This window comes from Labrus bergylta, chromosome 5 (assembly GCF_963930695.1).
Source record: "Labrus bergylta chromosome 5, fLabBer1.1, whole genome shotgun sequence".
Taxonomy (NCBI): domain Eukaryota; kingdom Metazoa; phylum Chordata; class Actinopteri; order Labriformes; family Labridae; genus Labrus; species Labrus bergylta.
Genome location: NC_089199.1, coordinates 14,397,336 through 14,410,350, shown reverse-complemented (window position 1 = coordinate 14,410,350; position 13,015 = coordinate 14,397,336). Strand labels below are relative to the sequence as shown.

Sequence of the window (13,015 nt, the reverse complement as noted above, 5' to 3'; positions counted from 1 at the left end):
CAAACAAACTGATTAATGCTCCAGGAGTGAGAAACACATACAAAGGCTAGCAGGTACTTTGGGAATCAATTCATCACACTTTATTTTGTGTGACCCTGGCTGGTATAGTGGCTAGAGAGCTGCACAATACCACTCTCAGCACAAATGTATGAGCGTAGAAAAGCCCACATGCACACTCAGTCACACTCCTGCAATGGCCTTAGAAAAGTCCAAGGCTGAGAAATCCAAACCATCACTTCAACTCAGGCTTTATTGGAACGAGTGCAAACACAGAACAAATATGATTTTATTATCACAAAGGTTTCAATTCCTCTTCGTGACATGTTTTTTTTTAACTGTTTAAGATTTTAAAAAGAGAAAAAAACGGCCTACAATAAGCAGGCCAAAACAAGCTGAAGGACCTGTTTAGGTCATATCCAATGCTACATTTAGACACACTGAGGACGCTTCATTAGGAGGGATCCAGTGGGGTCACTAGGCCATCTCTTTAAAGGCCTGCAGGTGCTGGTTGAACAGGTCAGCATTTTCTTTGGCTGTAAGAAGCTGCTTTTCACACCACTGAACCAGAGCCTGGTGGAAAATCTCCACACGCACGTTCTGGAAGTGTTTAATCTTGGGGGGACAAAAAAAAAAAAAAAAAGCATGTCAAAACAAATACTATATATAGATGTAAACAAACAGGGGGTTACACAACTCACTTGAGACACTGTGGAAAATAATTGTGACATTTTACCTCGTTTCTAGCCATTTCACAAATCTGAGCAAAGTCTTCCTCTGCTGCCTCCTTCGCCTCCTCCATCTGATTAATATGAAGAGCATGTCATCATCAGTATACAAGTTGTCCTAATCACAGTAAATTAACAAGCTATACTCAATTCTTACATCTTACCAGATTTGGTCTAATCTTTCCTCTTGCACAGAATATTAGTAGAACAATACTGACACCTGCTGGTCACATCATAGTATTTACAAATTGTAATGCATTGGTTTGGACACTCACAGCAGCTTTCTTGGCAGGTTTGGCCTTCTCTGCATTCCTTCTTGCATTCTCCATCTCCACCAGTTTACAGGTTCTCCTAAAGAGCATTTCCTGTTTAAGAAATTATAGCCATGTGAAGTTTTAGAAATGACAAATGATCGTATTCAACAGAGCTGCATGTAAAGAAAGCATACATTTAATGAGAACTATAGCAGACAAACCTTTTCGGCCTCCTGGTAGCGTGAATCCAGGTCCAGGCCTAGACCGACAGTGTTGAAGTTGTTCTCAGCAACACTTGTCATATTTTTCTGCACACACACACACACACACACAAGCACATGACTTGCAGATCTCCTCTGCAGATGAGTATTTCATCATATTTATTTTTATTCTATTAAAGAGAATAAACTTACCTGTATAGAATTAAAGACCTCAGATAATTTCACACAAGCCCTATAAGAAGAACGTGTTGTTAATTTTCTCTACTTTTGTTATTCATACTCATATTTCATTTTGTATGCAGATTTCAGACGCATTTACTTTTACTTTATGTGATGTTTGCATGTAACTGATGCTACTATTTGTCTCACTTTGTGAAAGCTTGTTTGGCTGGGTCCTCCCCTGGTTCCACAAAGAGTTGCAAGGCAGCGGCGAAGTGCCCACAGGCCACCGCTATTTCTGCAAACAAAGAAAACAGGAGCCAAAAACTAACATGAGACCTGGGACAAATACAATTTGTGCTGTTGTTTTGGGTCACACTAATGATCTACCTGTCCTACAACAAATATCAACCGCTCAATCTGTACAAAAATAAATCCCATATAACACAAACTGGTGAGCACTTCATGTTTGTCTTTTTAAACCTTCAAACTAAAAAGCAAAAGTCTCCTTACTTTGCTCAGTCAGCACCACATCCAGGAATTTCTGTATGAAGAACAAAGCCTTATTTGTAGAAAACACAATCTGGTCTGCTTATATAAGGGGGGAAAGGGGGAGGGGGGCAAGAAAATAATAAATAAAGTTGTCTGGCTCACCTCAGCTGCAGTCTTGGTGCAGCCAGTCAGAAGAATGTTATGATCACGCTCAGTTTGAAAGAACTCATCCACGTCCTGCGGACACACATAGTATCACAATAAAAACATAACATACAGGTGTAGAGGCTGCATCATTGGTTTGTTTGAGTGCCTGTTGCGTACCTTATGGCCATTTTTCCTCTTTTCCTCCACAGCATGGCTCAGCCGGTTGAAAATGCCTTTCCTTGCTTTCTGTTTGCCTGGTGGCTGCACACAAGATCAAAAATAAACAAGCAACGTTTGTTCAAGTAAATACTGCTTCTTTTGCAAAGTAAACAAGGTGCATGAAAGCTTCCTCACATGGGAGAGGATGCCTACAGGCCAGAGAACGATGATGCAAGAAAACAAGATGCTAACAACAACATTTTTTATTTTATTTTTTAAGATTTATTTTTGGGCTTTTTGTGAATGTTCTCTTTATTGGAGAACGAGGACAGTGGATAGAATCGGAAATCAGGGTCATAGAGAGTGGGGAAATACATGAGGAAAAGGAGCCACGGGTTGGATTTGAACCCTGGATTTGAAGCTCCCTTTGAGGACTATAGCCTCTGTCCATGGGACGCGCACCCTAACCACTCGGCCAACAGCGCCCCCAAACTAACTAACATTAAGCATAAAACTTAATTCTTATTGAGTTCAAAAGTCTCAGGATGAGCACTGACAGACAGAAACTCTGACTTTTAAATAGTAAACTATAACTCTATGTACTCATTCCTGCTTTCATAATGCATACATCTGTTTATAATAGACTCTATAAAGAATTAATTATATGTATTGCTTCAAAAAAAAGTTACTTTAAGCTAATCATTCTATTTAGTTAGAATCCTGCATCTGATTAAAGCTGTTAACTTTATACGTGTACTTAAGAACAAAGTCATGTCTTTTTGCACGCTCTCGGTAATATTTGCAGGCACAGCACGCTTGTGTTGATTCAGTGAACCTAACTTCCCTTTGAAACATTTTGGTGCTCTCTTTTCATGACATTTCACCAGCCTGTTTGATATTTCTCTATCCAACAATGGCACTGTAGCTGTGTCCTAACCACTCTCTTTTAAGTTCACATTACAGCTGATAACAGGCTAGCATGCATACAATAGATACATCCAAATGCGGACATGAGGACACAACTGTTGTGTCATGTTGCTATTTTGTCTCTGAAAAGTCAGTGAAAGTTTAGCCATTTATTGCTGGTCTTTTTCATAAAAAGGCATCACGTTGCACCTTTTTGCAATATGAAACGATTCCCTTTTACCTGAGCTTAATGTTAAAACATGTATGAATAAAACCAACTGATAAATAGCTGTTCATTTGTGTTCACTTACATCTGCGCTTGTAAGGAAAATTTCCAGAGCTGTATTTTTGCTGAGTGTGCTGTGTGCAGCAACCTGCCGGATGAAGGTTTCCATAGCTTTACAGTATGGCTGCCACTCTCCCAAACCAAGGAGGCCTGCAGGAAAACCATCAACATTTTTAACACTTTGAACACCTCATATCACATTGACTCTTAAAAAGAGAAAAGACACAGGAATGAAAAATATAGTCCGTTAATTTATCTTTTTGATCTTTCACATTGTTTTGTGGAGGTGGTTATCAGATGTACTCACCAAGCTGTTTCATCACCTTGGCAGATGGGTTCACCTGGGCCTTCGGAGGAAGAGGAGGAAACTTCAAGAAAGAAGAGAGTAGACTTTTATTATTTTGCATACTGATGTTCAAAGATGTATCTATTGATTTCTTCATAATTGTTTTTCCCATTAGGTGCTTGGCCTGATAGATGAACCAAATAAGGTTAGTACTTTTTTTTAAATGTAAAGTGCATGGATGATAATAAAAAATAACAATAACAGGCCACAGAGCTTCTACCTATTTTTTTAACAGAAACTAGGGCAGCTGGCACAATGACTGAATGAATCAGTTTCCACATCATTAAGAATAGGAGGAGGTAAAGAAGGCACACGGAAGCCTTCAGATACTTGGTCTGTGTTACAGGAACACTTCATTTCAAGTTGGAACGCTAAGTAAATAAAGCTTTAAATTAAGAGCCTAAAAATACAACATAACAAAGCCTGACATGAGTGAGTGAGTGACAGACATGTTTCAGCTCTAACAAACCATCAGGGCGGAAATCTGTGCAAAGGTTTACAAAGGGGTCTGCTTGCAAAAAAAGAAAAGAAAAAAAAAGAACTGACTATGACTCCCTGCAACCCGGGCACATCCTCTTGGGAGAAAAGATGCTGCTGCAGCCACTCAAAGTCATCGTAGATCCGAACCACATGGAACTCTCCAGTCCCCGACAGCTGCCACACAAAAGAGACATCATGACACCCCAAACTTTCTGTGTTGACAACATTGTCATTCAAATAAATAAAATAGACTTGCCCCTCTGGATTTACACATGTACACACATCTAGTGTAAACAAAGTTGGCAGCAAACAACTAAAAACAAGGTTTTCTTACTTTTTGAGATATAACAAGGAAGGTGAGAGTGTCCCCGTCTTTCAACAACTCTGTAACCTTGATGTTGTGACTATGGACACTCAGAGCTGATGTAGCTTCTTTAACCTCTTCCTGTAACATTCAACATGCAACATTAGCGAGACGATATTTGCGTAAAGTAAAATCACATTAGTATGAAAGATAATTACTACATGTCAAGGAAAACACTCAAAACAAACTTATTTTGATTTAAAACACAACTCCTCTTACTTTTTTTTAATTATGCAAACTGAGATTAAAGGATATTAAAAACTTCCCTTAGCAACAATATATGTCTGCATGGAGTAAAAAGCTGTCACATGATTGTCAGAGGTTGGCAGAGAGAGCATTTGAAGGCATACTTACCATCATTGTATAACTTGACAGTTATTCTTTCCAGTACGTCCTTCTCTGCTTTGTAAAATTCTTCAATCCCACTTTATCTTCCTAAAAACAGCAATAAGCTGTGAAGATCTTTTGTCTAAATGTTGGCTTTAGAGAGCTCACTCTCCAACCGCTGAGCAGGCACAGGATTTCCTTTCGGTCAAAGTGCACGCTGGCCCTGTATGAAATGAAGTCAAACAGAGCCAAATGTAAAGTGCTGGCTCAGAGAAAAAGATGTGTAACTTCTATGTTAGTCAGTAACTTGGACACACCCACTCAGTAAAACTAGCATACTGGTCCAATAAGTTCCCCCCAAGCTGTCAACTTTCCAGCCTAAAAACAAACAAACAGTAAACATCCACTGAACATACATTTTCCTATAAGATAAACACAAGTACTCAGAGGTTTGTTAACCTCAATTTCTACATCCTCAATGCAAGACACAGACACCGAGTTAACCATTTCAAATGAAAACTTTATTATTATCAATAAAAGACAATGCATTAAACCATAACAGGTTTCCTGTATACAGGACAACAATGCATGGTAGCTGGTAGCTGGAAGTGGTGCTGTTCTTCAAATTCATTCCCCATCACCAAAATAAAAGCTGAAGCCAGGCTCCTCGAAACTGTAATGTTCATAGGGACTGCCATCATCGTCCACATCCTGACTGAAACTCCAGTGGAAGACCTGCTCCTCTGCAAAGGAACTCTCATCGAAGTCATAAAAGAAGTCTGCAAAACTGAAACTTGACTCATGTCCACCCTCGGGGTTATAGGAGGTCTCCTTATCATTTAGGACAGCTTCATGGCCCACACTGTCATACAGCCACCTCTTCTTCTTGTTGGAAAGCACCTTGTAGGCTAGAAGAGTAGACCCCAGAGTTGAGATGTTTGGATTGAGAAATGAAAGTACAGTTAGCTGTAAGTTCATTAGGTGCATTCAATTGTGCTATAAAATATGTTTATTTTTTATCAATCATTCATTTTGGGCCACTATTGTTGTTTTGAAGGGTTGTGGTGCTGATAAACTGAAAAGCCTAATTTCACTTCATCAGCACTACAACCCTTCAAAACAACAATATAGTTGATCCATAAATAGCAGACAACGTATTGTAAAGCCTAAACCTATTAAGAAATCATCTAGAAATCAACGGCTGTAACTTAAACACATAAGGTTCAGCTATTGCAGGCATGTTTTAGCTTACCTTCAGCAACCTCTCTGAAAGTCTTCTCTGCATCGATGCTCTTGTTCTTATCAGGGTGGTATTTCACTGCCAGCTTGCGGAAAGCCTTCTTTATCTCGCTGTCACTTGCTGTGGGCTCAACTCTGAGAACTTCGTAGTAATTTCTGCTTGCCTCCGAGGCACAAGCAGGCAGGATCTGAGATAAGCAGAGCTGCAGGACCACGCAGGCTTGCATCCAGTGGAAAACACCTTGCACTGCCATGTTGGGCGACTTCATGTGCACAGATGAGGAACTCAAGACAGTTTCACAATAAAGAAGTTATCTGGAATTACAGCTACCGTGTGGTTTGACAGCTCATCTCCGTATGCACTGGCAGTTATCTCTACACGTCAGCGCTCTCTGCAGCTGTAGGCTGAAATACTGCAGCGAGAGGAACTGGCATACTCAAATGACCGCTTTGAGACTCGAGTTGTTTCGCCTGTTTCAACTCAACTAAACACAAAACGTGTTCGACTTGGGGAAATGCTAATGCATCAAATATTACCTCTTTTAATAAATACTTTGTATGACTAAGCGATATGGCTGTAATCTTAAATCTGTGAAACTTTTAAACCAGTGAAAAGGCAAGCACTGTGAAGCCCACAGCCTATAGGTGAAAAGGTGATAACCTACCTGTTTAAGCGCAACTCGCCATTAGGACCACTAGAGGGAGACATTAACACTGACAAGAGCAGAAAACAGTGGAACATGGTATTGTCCTATTTAGTCTATGGTTATTCTACACTGTCAGAAATATGAGGTAGAAAGAAGATGGCCTATTCAAGACAAGGGGAGGATAATGTGCGTATGGATTTAATAGACATTCTACAAAAGAACTATTGCATTTTATTTCATCAGCTTATACAAAGTAACTTGATTGGAAACATATTAATTTTTTGTAAATTGTTTAATCTTTTTTGTTTATAAAAAAAGTTAAAACCAAGTTGTTGTTTGCCAACCTCCATAAACCTCGAAGAACAAGAAGCGCCGGTGCTGTTGTCTTCTTCTTTGTCGGATCATGTGGCAAACAGGAAATTCCAACAAAATGGAAGTAATCTGTTATTGTGCCGATCTTAAAACCAGGGAAAGTGTAATCATACCTATCAAACTACAGAGCAATTGCATTGACATCTCAATTAGTCAAAACAATGGAAAGGATAAACTTCTAATTAATTTCTACAAAGTAAACATTTGTTTTCCCCATATCAGAGTGGATTCTGTAAAGGAAGAAATACAACTGCAGAAATACAACAAGGTTCCATTTTATGTAGACTTGTAGCTCAACAGCTACTTGTAGCTGTCTTTTTTGATGTAGAAAAAGCCTGCATGTGACATGTTATGGAAAGAAGGACTAAATAAATTAGGTGTAGGTTGTTGTGGGATGTTCCCGTATGAGAGCAGCCTTGGTTTATGGTAGTATTGCTTACATGTCAGCAGCAGAGAGTCCTGTAAAAAAAAAAAGGAAAAAAAAGAACATGTGCAGGCCTGGTTTTCACTAATGCACGCAAAGGACCCGGACACCTGGCGTGCAGGTGTAGCATTTTCTATCCCACAGAACACAAACATCAGAAATAGAGAAACTGATCTGCCATCAGTTTACACTGCAGAGCTTTTAGCCATAGTACTGGGATTACAATGGATTGAGGCAAACAATACACTGATTGCATCAGGTAGCCAGTCAGCACTAATCAGCATTAAGTCAGGAAAATAATGCAGACAAGATGTCACCTATGAAATATACGGCATAATACATATATACAGCAAAAGGGTTAATCATGTCAGCATTTGGGTTCCTGCCCAATAGGGTGTAGAAGAAATGAGGGTGCAGTAATGTTAATACATTACTCCCTTTCAAAAAGTTTAAATAAGCATCAGAGTTCCCCAAACCATGTCTGTGAAGTTTGGTTTTTTTTGTGCCAAAAATCCTTGTTGATCCTTAATTTTATCATGCCTATAACCTCTTCCATTTCAGCCCTGCTCAGAACAGGCTGTTTCTGTGTCTTTAGCTTTAAATGTAAATCAGCTGTGTTCAACCTTGGGCTCGGGTTTCTTGGGCTTTCTCGTTCCATGCCCTATTATTGTTTATTGTGAGAAGACAGACTCAGAGTTAGGATCAAAAACCTATAGCTGTGGGAGTTTCCACACACCTAAGGGAGGGGTTACTTACTTCCATTTGGGATGTCATAAAGGGAAAATCTGCAAACAGCCTGTTTGAACATTTTCTGAAAAGTGGAGCAGGCAAAGAGGGAGAGGATTGACTTTTCTCATAATTGGGGGTTTTGTAGACTGACTAGGGACAAATATTAATGTTAGAAAACCATGGTAAAGTGTATTTTGCATAATATGTGACCGTTGAACCATGAGGCTAGGGCTCAACAATACACTTTTCACATTATAGGAAAACACACAACTGGATTATTTACCTACATTGGTCAGCCAGAATCAATTGAGGATGTTTTAAGGAACTGCAGTTTTCATGAGGGGAGAGGAGGACGTTAAGGGGAAAATTCAAACAATTAATGATTGACTAATGACTACACAGTACATAATATTCTGGGAAATTGATCTTGTAAACGATACAATAAATTCATGATATTTGTAAAAATAAATCCCAATAAAAGACAGAAATGAAGGTGCTTATTATCTTCTTTTTTTCCTCGTTTAGTTTTTACTGCCTGTCTTACTCCATTCCAGTAGGTGGCGGTAATGCACCTTTACGCTGGTCGCCAAGAGCCAACTAACCGAAAAGAAGAAGAAACAGAAGAAGTGGTAAACAGGATTGTTAGAAATAGCTCACGTCTACTGAGAGTTTCGAGAGGGAGAATCAGAAGACGTTGTATGTTTCTGTGTGGGACTCACTCGGTTCTTATCCTGGACCCTGCTGCTCGCGTCAATTTTGGTCGGCTCACATTTAGCCAGTAAGCCAGAAAAGGTTCGCTAATCGCTAGCCAAACAAGCTAAAGTGGTGCAACGAGCAAGACAGGCTCGCTGCACCACTTCTGCTTTAACGTTACATATTGGGATATATGAGACAGCACAGGGGGCTTGTTTAGCAGCGGATAACCTGTGTAGTCGTGTAGGCTTAACACGATATGCATCTAATTGTTAGTATTTCTGTAATTGTAACCAAACATTGTGCTGCTGCTCTTCATGAGTGATGAAAACGACACCTACTGCTTGTTGTAGAGAAAGTGTTGTTTACAATGACTTAGTCTACTCTGGACGTACTGTGTTGAATTAAAAACATGTTGCTCCATTTGCAGTACACGACAATGAGCATCAAAATATACTGAAAGGTAAAGAACGTGTGCAGAATATCAGAAGTCATAGTTACTTTATTCACCTTCTGCTTAATCTTTAATAATAAATCATAACGTATAGCGTTACATTGTTTTTTATGTGTTTGTTTTTTAAATTAGTCATTTGACTTGGCAGAGTGACTTAAGAGTATGAAAGTAAAAAGTGCATCAACATTGTTCTGAAGTGCAGCACCTAAGTAAATGTTCTCAAATACTTTCCACCACTTCGATATGTAAGAATACTAAAACAACTTGGTGTATTCAGTACACTGTTCCCATCAGGTCATTTTCATGTCATAGTTTTCCTGATTTCAAAGCTCAACTTTGGTTTATATTTTTTCCCACAGATCTTCGAACGGGAGATTGCACTTCTCCAAGGAAAAGGCTATCCTCCACTCCTCTGTCTGTGTATGATAACATTCGCCTGGTCACATCAGCCCCATCATACACATGAGTGCTGTTTTCTCCTCAAGCTGGGCCAAGCGCCATGCCTGACCGGGACAGTTCCTACCTATCAGGTGGTGGTGGGAGTGCTGTTGGTCTGGGTGAAGAAGGAGGGCCTGGGTCTGGTCTGGTAGGGGGCTTGGCGGAGGGCAGAGGGGGTTCAGGAGGAAGCGTTGGAGGCAACTTATCTGGCTCTGGCAGCATGGGGGGAGGAGGGGCGCTTGGAAATGGTAACAGTTGCGGGAACGGTGGAAGTGGAGGGCAAGGGGCAGGACTGGCGTTAGATGGTGTCTGCAGGGACTTCATACGCAATGTGTGCAAGAGAGGGAAGCGCTGCCGCTTCAGACACCCAGACTTTAACGAGGTGCCAGACTTGGGAGTGCAAAAAAACGAATTCATCTTCTGTCATGACCACCAGAATAAGGAGTGTATGCGCTCCAACTGCCGCTTTGTTCACGGATCTAAAGAGGACGAAGACTATTACAAGAAAACAGGAGAGCTACCCCTCAGACTCAGAGGGAAAGTTGCAGCACGACTGGGTCTGTCGCCAATGGATCTCCCCCACAGCCGTGGGGAGGTCCCTATCTGCAGAGACTTCCTGAAAGGCGAGTGCCAGAGGGGCAATAAATGTAAATTTCGCCATGTCAAAAAGGACTTTGAATATGAGCCTGCCAGGGTTGGAGTGGGTGGTGTAGTAGGGCCCGGTGCCAGCGGAATGGTGAACACAGGGGTAGGGATAGGCGGTGGAGGAGGAGGTACTTGTGGAGGAATGCAAGGACTCGTAGGAGGTGGAGGCGGAGTTGGCAGTAACATGATTGGGATGGGCTGCCCCAGCCTGGGTGGATGTAGAGATCCAGTTATCTCTGGAGTTGGTGGAATGGGTGGAGGTGGGATGAGTGGTTGTCTGTCTATAAATTCTGCAGGTCAGCGGCGGTATGACAGGAGCTCGTGCTCTGTGTATGACCCTCTGCTGGAGAGTGGACTGTTTGATGCCGGTTCTCTGGAGGCTTCAATGGACCACACTGCTCTCCAGCTGAAGAGGCGGCGGTTAGAGGGGCTGCGCTTTACAGATGGGTTAGGAGGAGGCCACTACGAGCTGGGAGTTCAGGCCACCTTGCAACCCCGGCCCCTTGAGTTCAGGTTCTTGGAGGAGGAGAATTCCTTGCTAAGGAAGAGGGTGGAAGAGTTGAAGAAGCAGGTAAATGTAAGATAAAAATGAGTAGAGTAGATAGACTTGAAATGCATCTACTATATCTCATTGTAAAATGACAGATGAGGTAAGGTTTCTCAGGCTTTACATAGAAGAATTTGCATAAGCAATTTATTTTTTATCCAAACAGGGATATTACATCTTCATCTTCAGGCTGGTATGTCAGTCAAATAATTAAACTGGTTACACTGGTTGTTTAAAATGTTTGCCTGACCTTTGTTTTTTGAGTAAATCTTAAAAATAACAATTTACAACAATGGATGATTTCAGCTTGTCTAATGTGACATTTTTATGCTGTTTTTTTTTTTTACACTCATGACAATTACAGTACTTTTTTTTTTGGGTTTTTTTTTTTTAGAAAATGTGATCTAAATTGTTTAATTTCTTGAGACATCCTATTCACAAAATGATCAATGGATTAAAAGAGAATTGTCCAGGTCAAGAACTCAGTCGATAGCTTTTCTAATCCATGTCTCGTGTGTTTCTCAGGTTTCTAATCTTATTGCCACAAATGAGGTTCTTCTGGAACAGAACGCCCAGTTCCGGGGCCAAGCCAAGGTGATGACGCTGTCCTCCACTCCTGCACCCTCTGAGCAGAGTATGGCGCCCCCTGTTGGCGCTGTAAGTTCCTACAATCATGGCATCGCTCAGACACACACCACCCTGAGCAGCGCAGGACTGCAGCCTCGGCCTGTCACGCAGCAAGACCTTGTTGTTTCCACTGGAGCTCCTTCAGCTCCCCCATCAAATGCTGCCCCACCTACAGCCCCTCCACCCCACCTCAACCCTGAGATCACCCCCCTCTCTGCTGCCCTTGCACAGACCATCGCTCAAGGGATGGCGCCACCTGTTTCTATGGCACCGGTTGCTGTTTCTGTGGCACCAGTGGCAGTGTCCATGACGCAGCCTTTGCCAGGCATTACCATGAGTCACGCCACCACCCCAATGGTGTCGTACCCTATTGCAAGTCAAAGCATGAGGATCACCACACTGCCTCACTAACTGATAAGGTGCAAGACTGTAGTACCCACAAGTCAGACTGTAGCATCCTCAACAGGGATTTTTAACATAGATGCTTTTCTTTTACATGAAAAAAACATTGCCCATGTTAAGGGTTAAACAATACTTCTCCAGCAGAGGGCAGGAAATACTTTTATGCTCAGCCCCCCTTCCCCCTGCCTGTGGGCTTTTTGTGCTTTTCAGCCACCATATGAAAGGTATCTGCTCTCACATAGATGCAAATAAAGCCCCAACTGGCTCATCTGTAAGGTCACCAGTGGTGTTTGTACCATTTCTGAAAAACTGCTGTGCTCTCTTTATGGCTACATGAAGACTTTGAGCAGCTTGTGTTTATATGTTTGTGGATTGCTTTGGTGTAAATTAACTTTGGTACTTTGCACATTTAAAAAAAAAAAGAAAAAAAAAGAATAACATCTCAAATATAAATCTTGTGTTGTCCTTAGCTTTATTTACACTTGTCTTCATATTCACTGTTGACAGAGGTAAGGAAAACAAACCATGCCAAGACATACAGGTTCTTGAGACTAGCATGATGTTATAGTGTCATTACTTGACTTGGTTGGGTGGAGTCACATTGTGTAAACTTTAATATTATACCCTCTGCCCTCTTCAGTAGCCTCACATCCGTGTGGCTGTTTAAACAAGAGAAATATGTGATGTTTGTGTGAGAGCAGCCTGGGAATCATGGCTCTGGCATGTGAGCTCCGGGGATTTAGGGATTGAGAAAAATGCCCAGTCTGCTGTTTTAAAACAAAACGGGGATGCAGCAGAAACCAATTGATGGATTAAGAATTTGACACTAAGAGGTGTTTAAATGACTAAATATTATCCTTGAAAATTGAGCCCTTGTAAAATTCACCGGACAGGTACAGTTACATTTCAAGTTACTATTAAAGTAGCATTTG

General features: G+C 41.2%; 3 protein-coding genes across 6 annotated transcripts; 1 reads left to right on the top strand and 2 right to left on the bottom strand.

The window, feature by feature from the left end:
• Window positions 1-236: 236 nt before the first annotated feature.
• si:dkey-28n18.9 (sorting nexin-5) lies at window positions 237-5,130 on the bottom strand. Of its 2 annotated transcripts, XM_020645150.3 has the most exons (14): window positions 4,894-5,130; window positions 4,510-4,620; window positions 4,242-4,349; window positions 3,657-3,717; window positions 3,375-3,499; window positions 2,176-2,259; window positions 2,014-2,088; window positions 1,873-1,903; window positions 1,570-1,657; window positions 1,393-1,432; window positions 1,201-1,287; window positions 1,001-1,090; window positions 734-799; window positions 237-612 (listed from the first exon to the last, which is right to left on the bottom strand). In XM_020645150.3, the coding sequence occupies exons 1-14, from the start codon at window positions 4,897-4,899 to the stop codon at window positions 475-477; spliced, it is 1,110 nt and encodes a 369-aa protein (XP_020500806.1). In that variant the 5' UTR covers window positions 4,900-5,130; the 3' UTR covers window positions 237-474. The 2 variants fall into 2 exon arrangements, with proteins under 2 accessions (XP_020500806.1, XP_065811001.1); XM_065954929.1 differs by lacking the exon at window positions 4,894-5,130 and having other exon boundaries at window positions 4,510-4,629.
• Window positions 5,131-5,365: 235 nt separating this feature from the next.
• Window positions 5,366-6,714, bottom strand: LOC109992474 (dnaJ homolog subfamily B member 9). The gene is made up of 2 exons (XM_020645099.3): window positions 6,119-6,714; window positions 5,366-5,774 (listed from the first exon to the last, which is right to left on the bottom strand). Exons 1-2 carry the CDS (start codon window positions 6,372-6,374, stop codon window positions 5,494-5,496), a joined length of 537 nt encoding a protein of 178 aa, XP_020500755.2. The 5' UTR covers window positions 6,375-6,714; the 3' UTR covers window positions 5,366-5,493.
• A 2,152-nt stretch (window positions 6,715-8,866) lies between these two features.
• Window positions 8,867-12,536, top strand: zc3h10 (zinc finger CCCH-type containing 10). Of its 3 annotated transcripts, none has more exons than XM_020645097.3 (3): window positions 8,867-9,055; window positions 9,784-11,078; window positions 11,580-12,536. In XM_020645097.3, the coding sequence occupies exons 2-3, from the start codon at window positions 9,924-9,926 to the stop codon at window positions 12,090-12,092; spliced, it is 1,668 nt and encodes a 555-aa protein (XP_020500753.1). In that variant the 5' UTR covers window positions 8,867-9,055; window positions 9,784-9,923; the 3' UTR covers window positions 12,093-12,536. The 3 variants fall into 3 exon arrangements, with proteins under 3 accessions (XP_020500753.1, XP_065810999.1, XP_065811000.1); XM_065954927.1 differs by having other exon boundaries at window positions 8,867-9,069; XM_065954928.1 differs by lacking the exon at window positions 8,867-9,055 and adding an exon at window positions 9,079-9,433.
• Window positions 12,537-13,015: the final 479 nt, after the last annotated feature.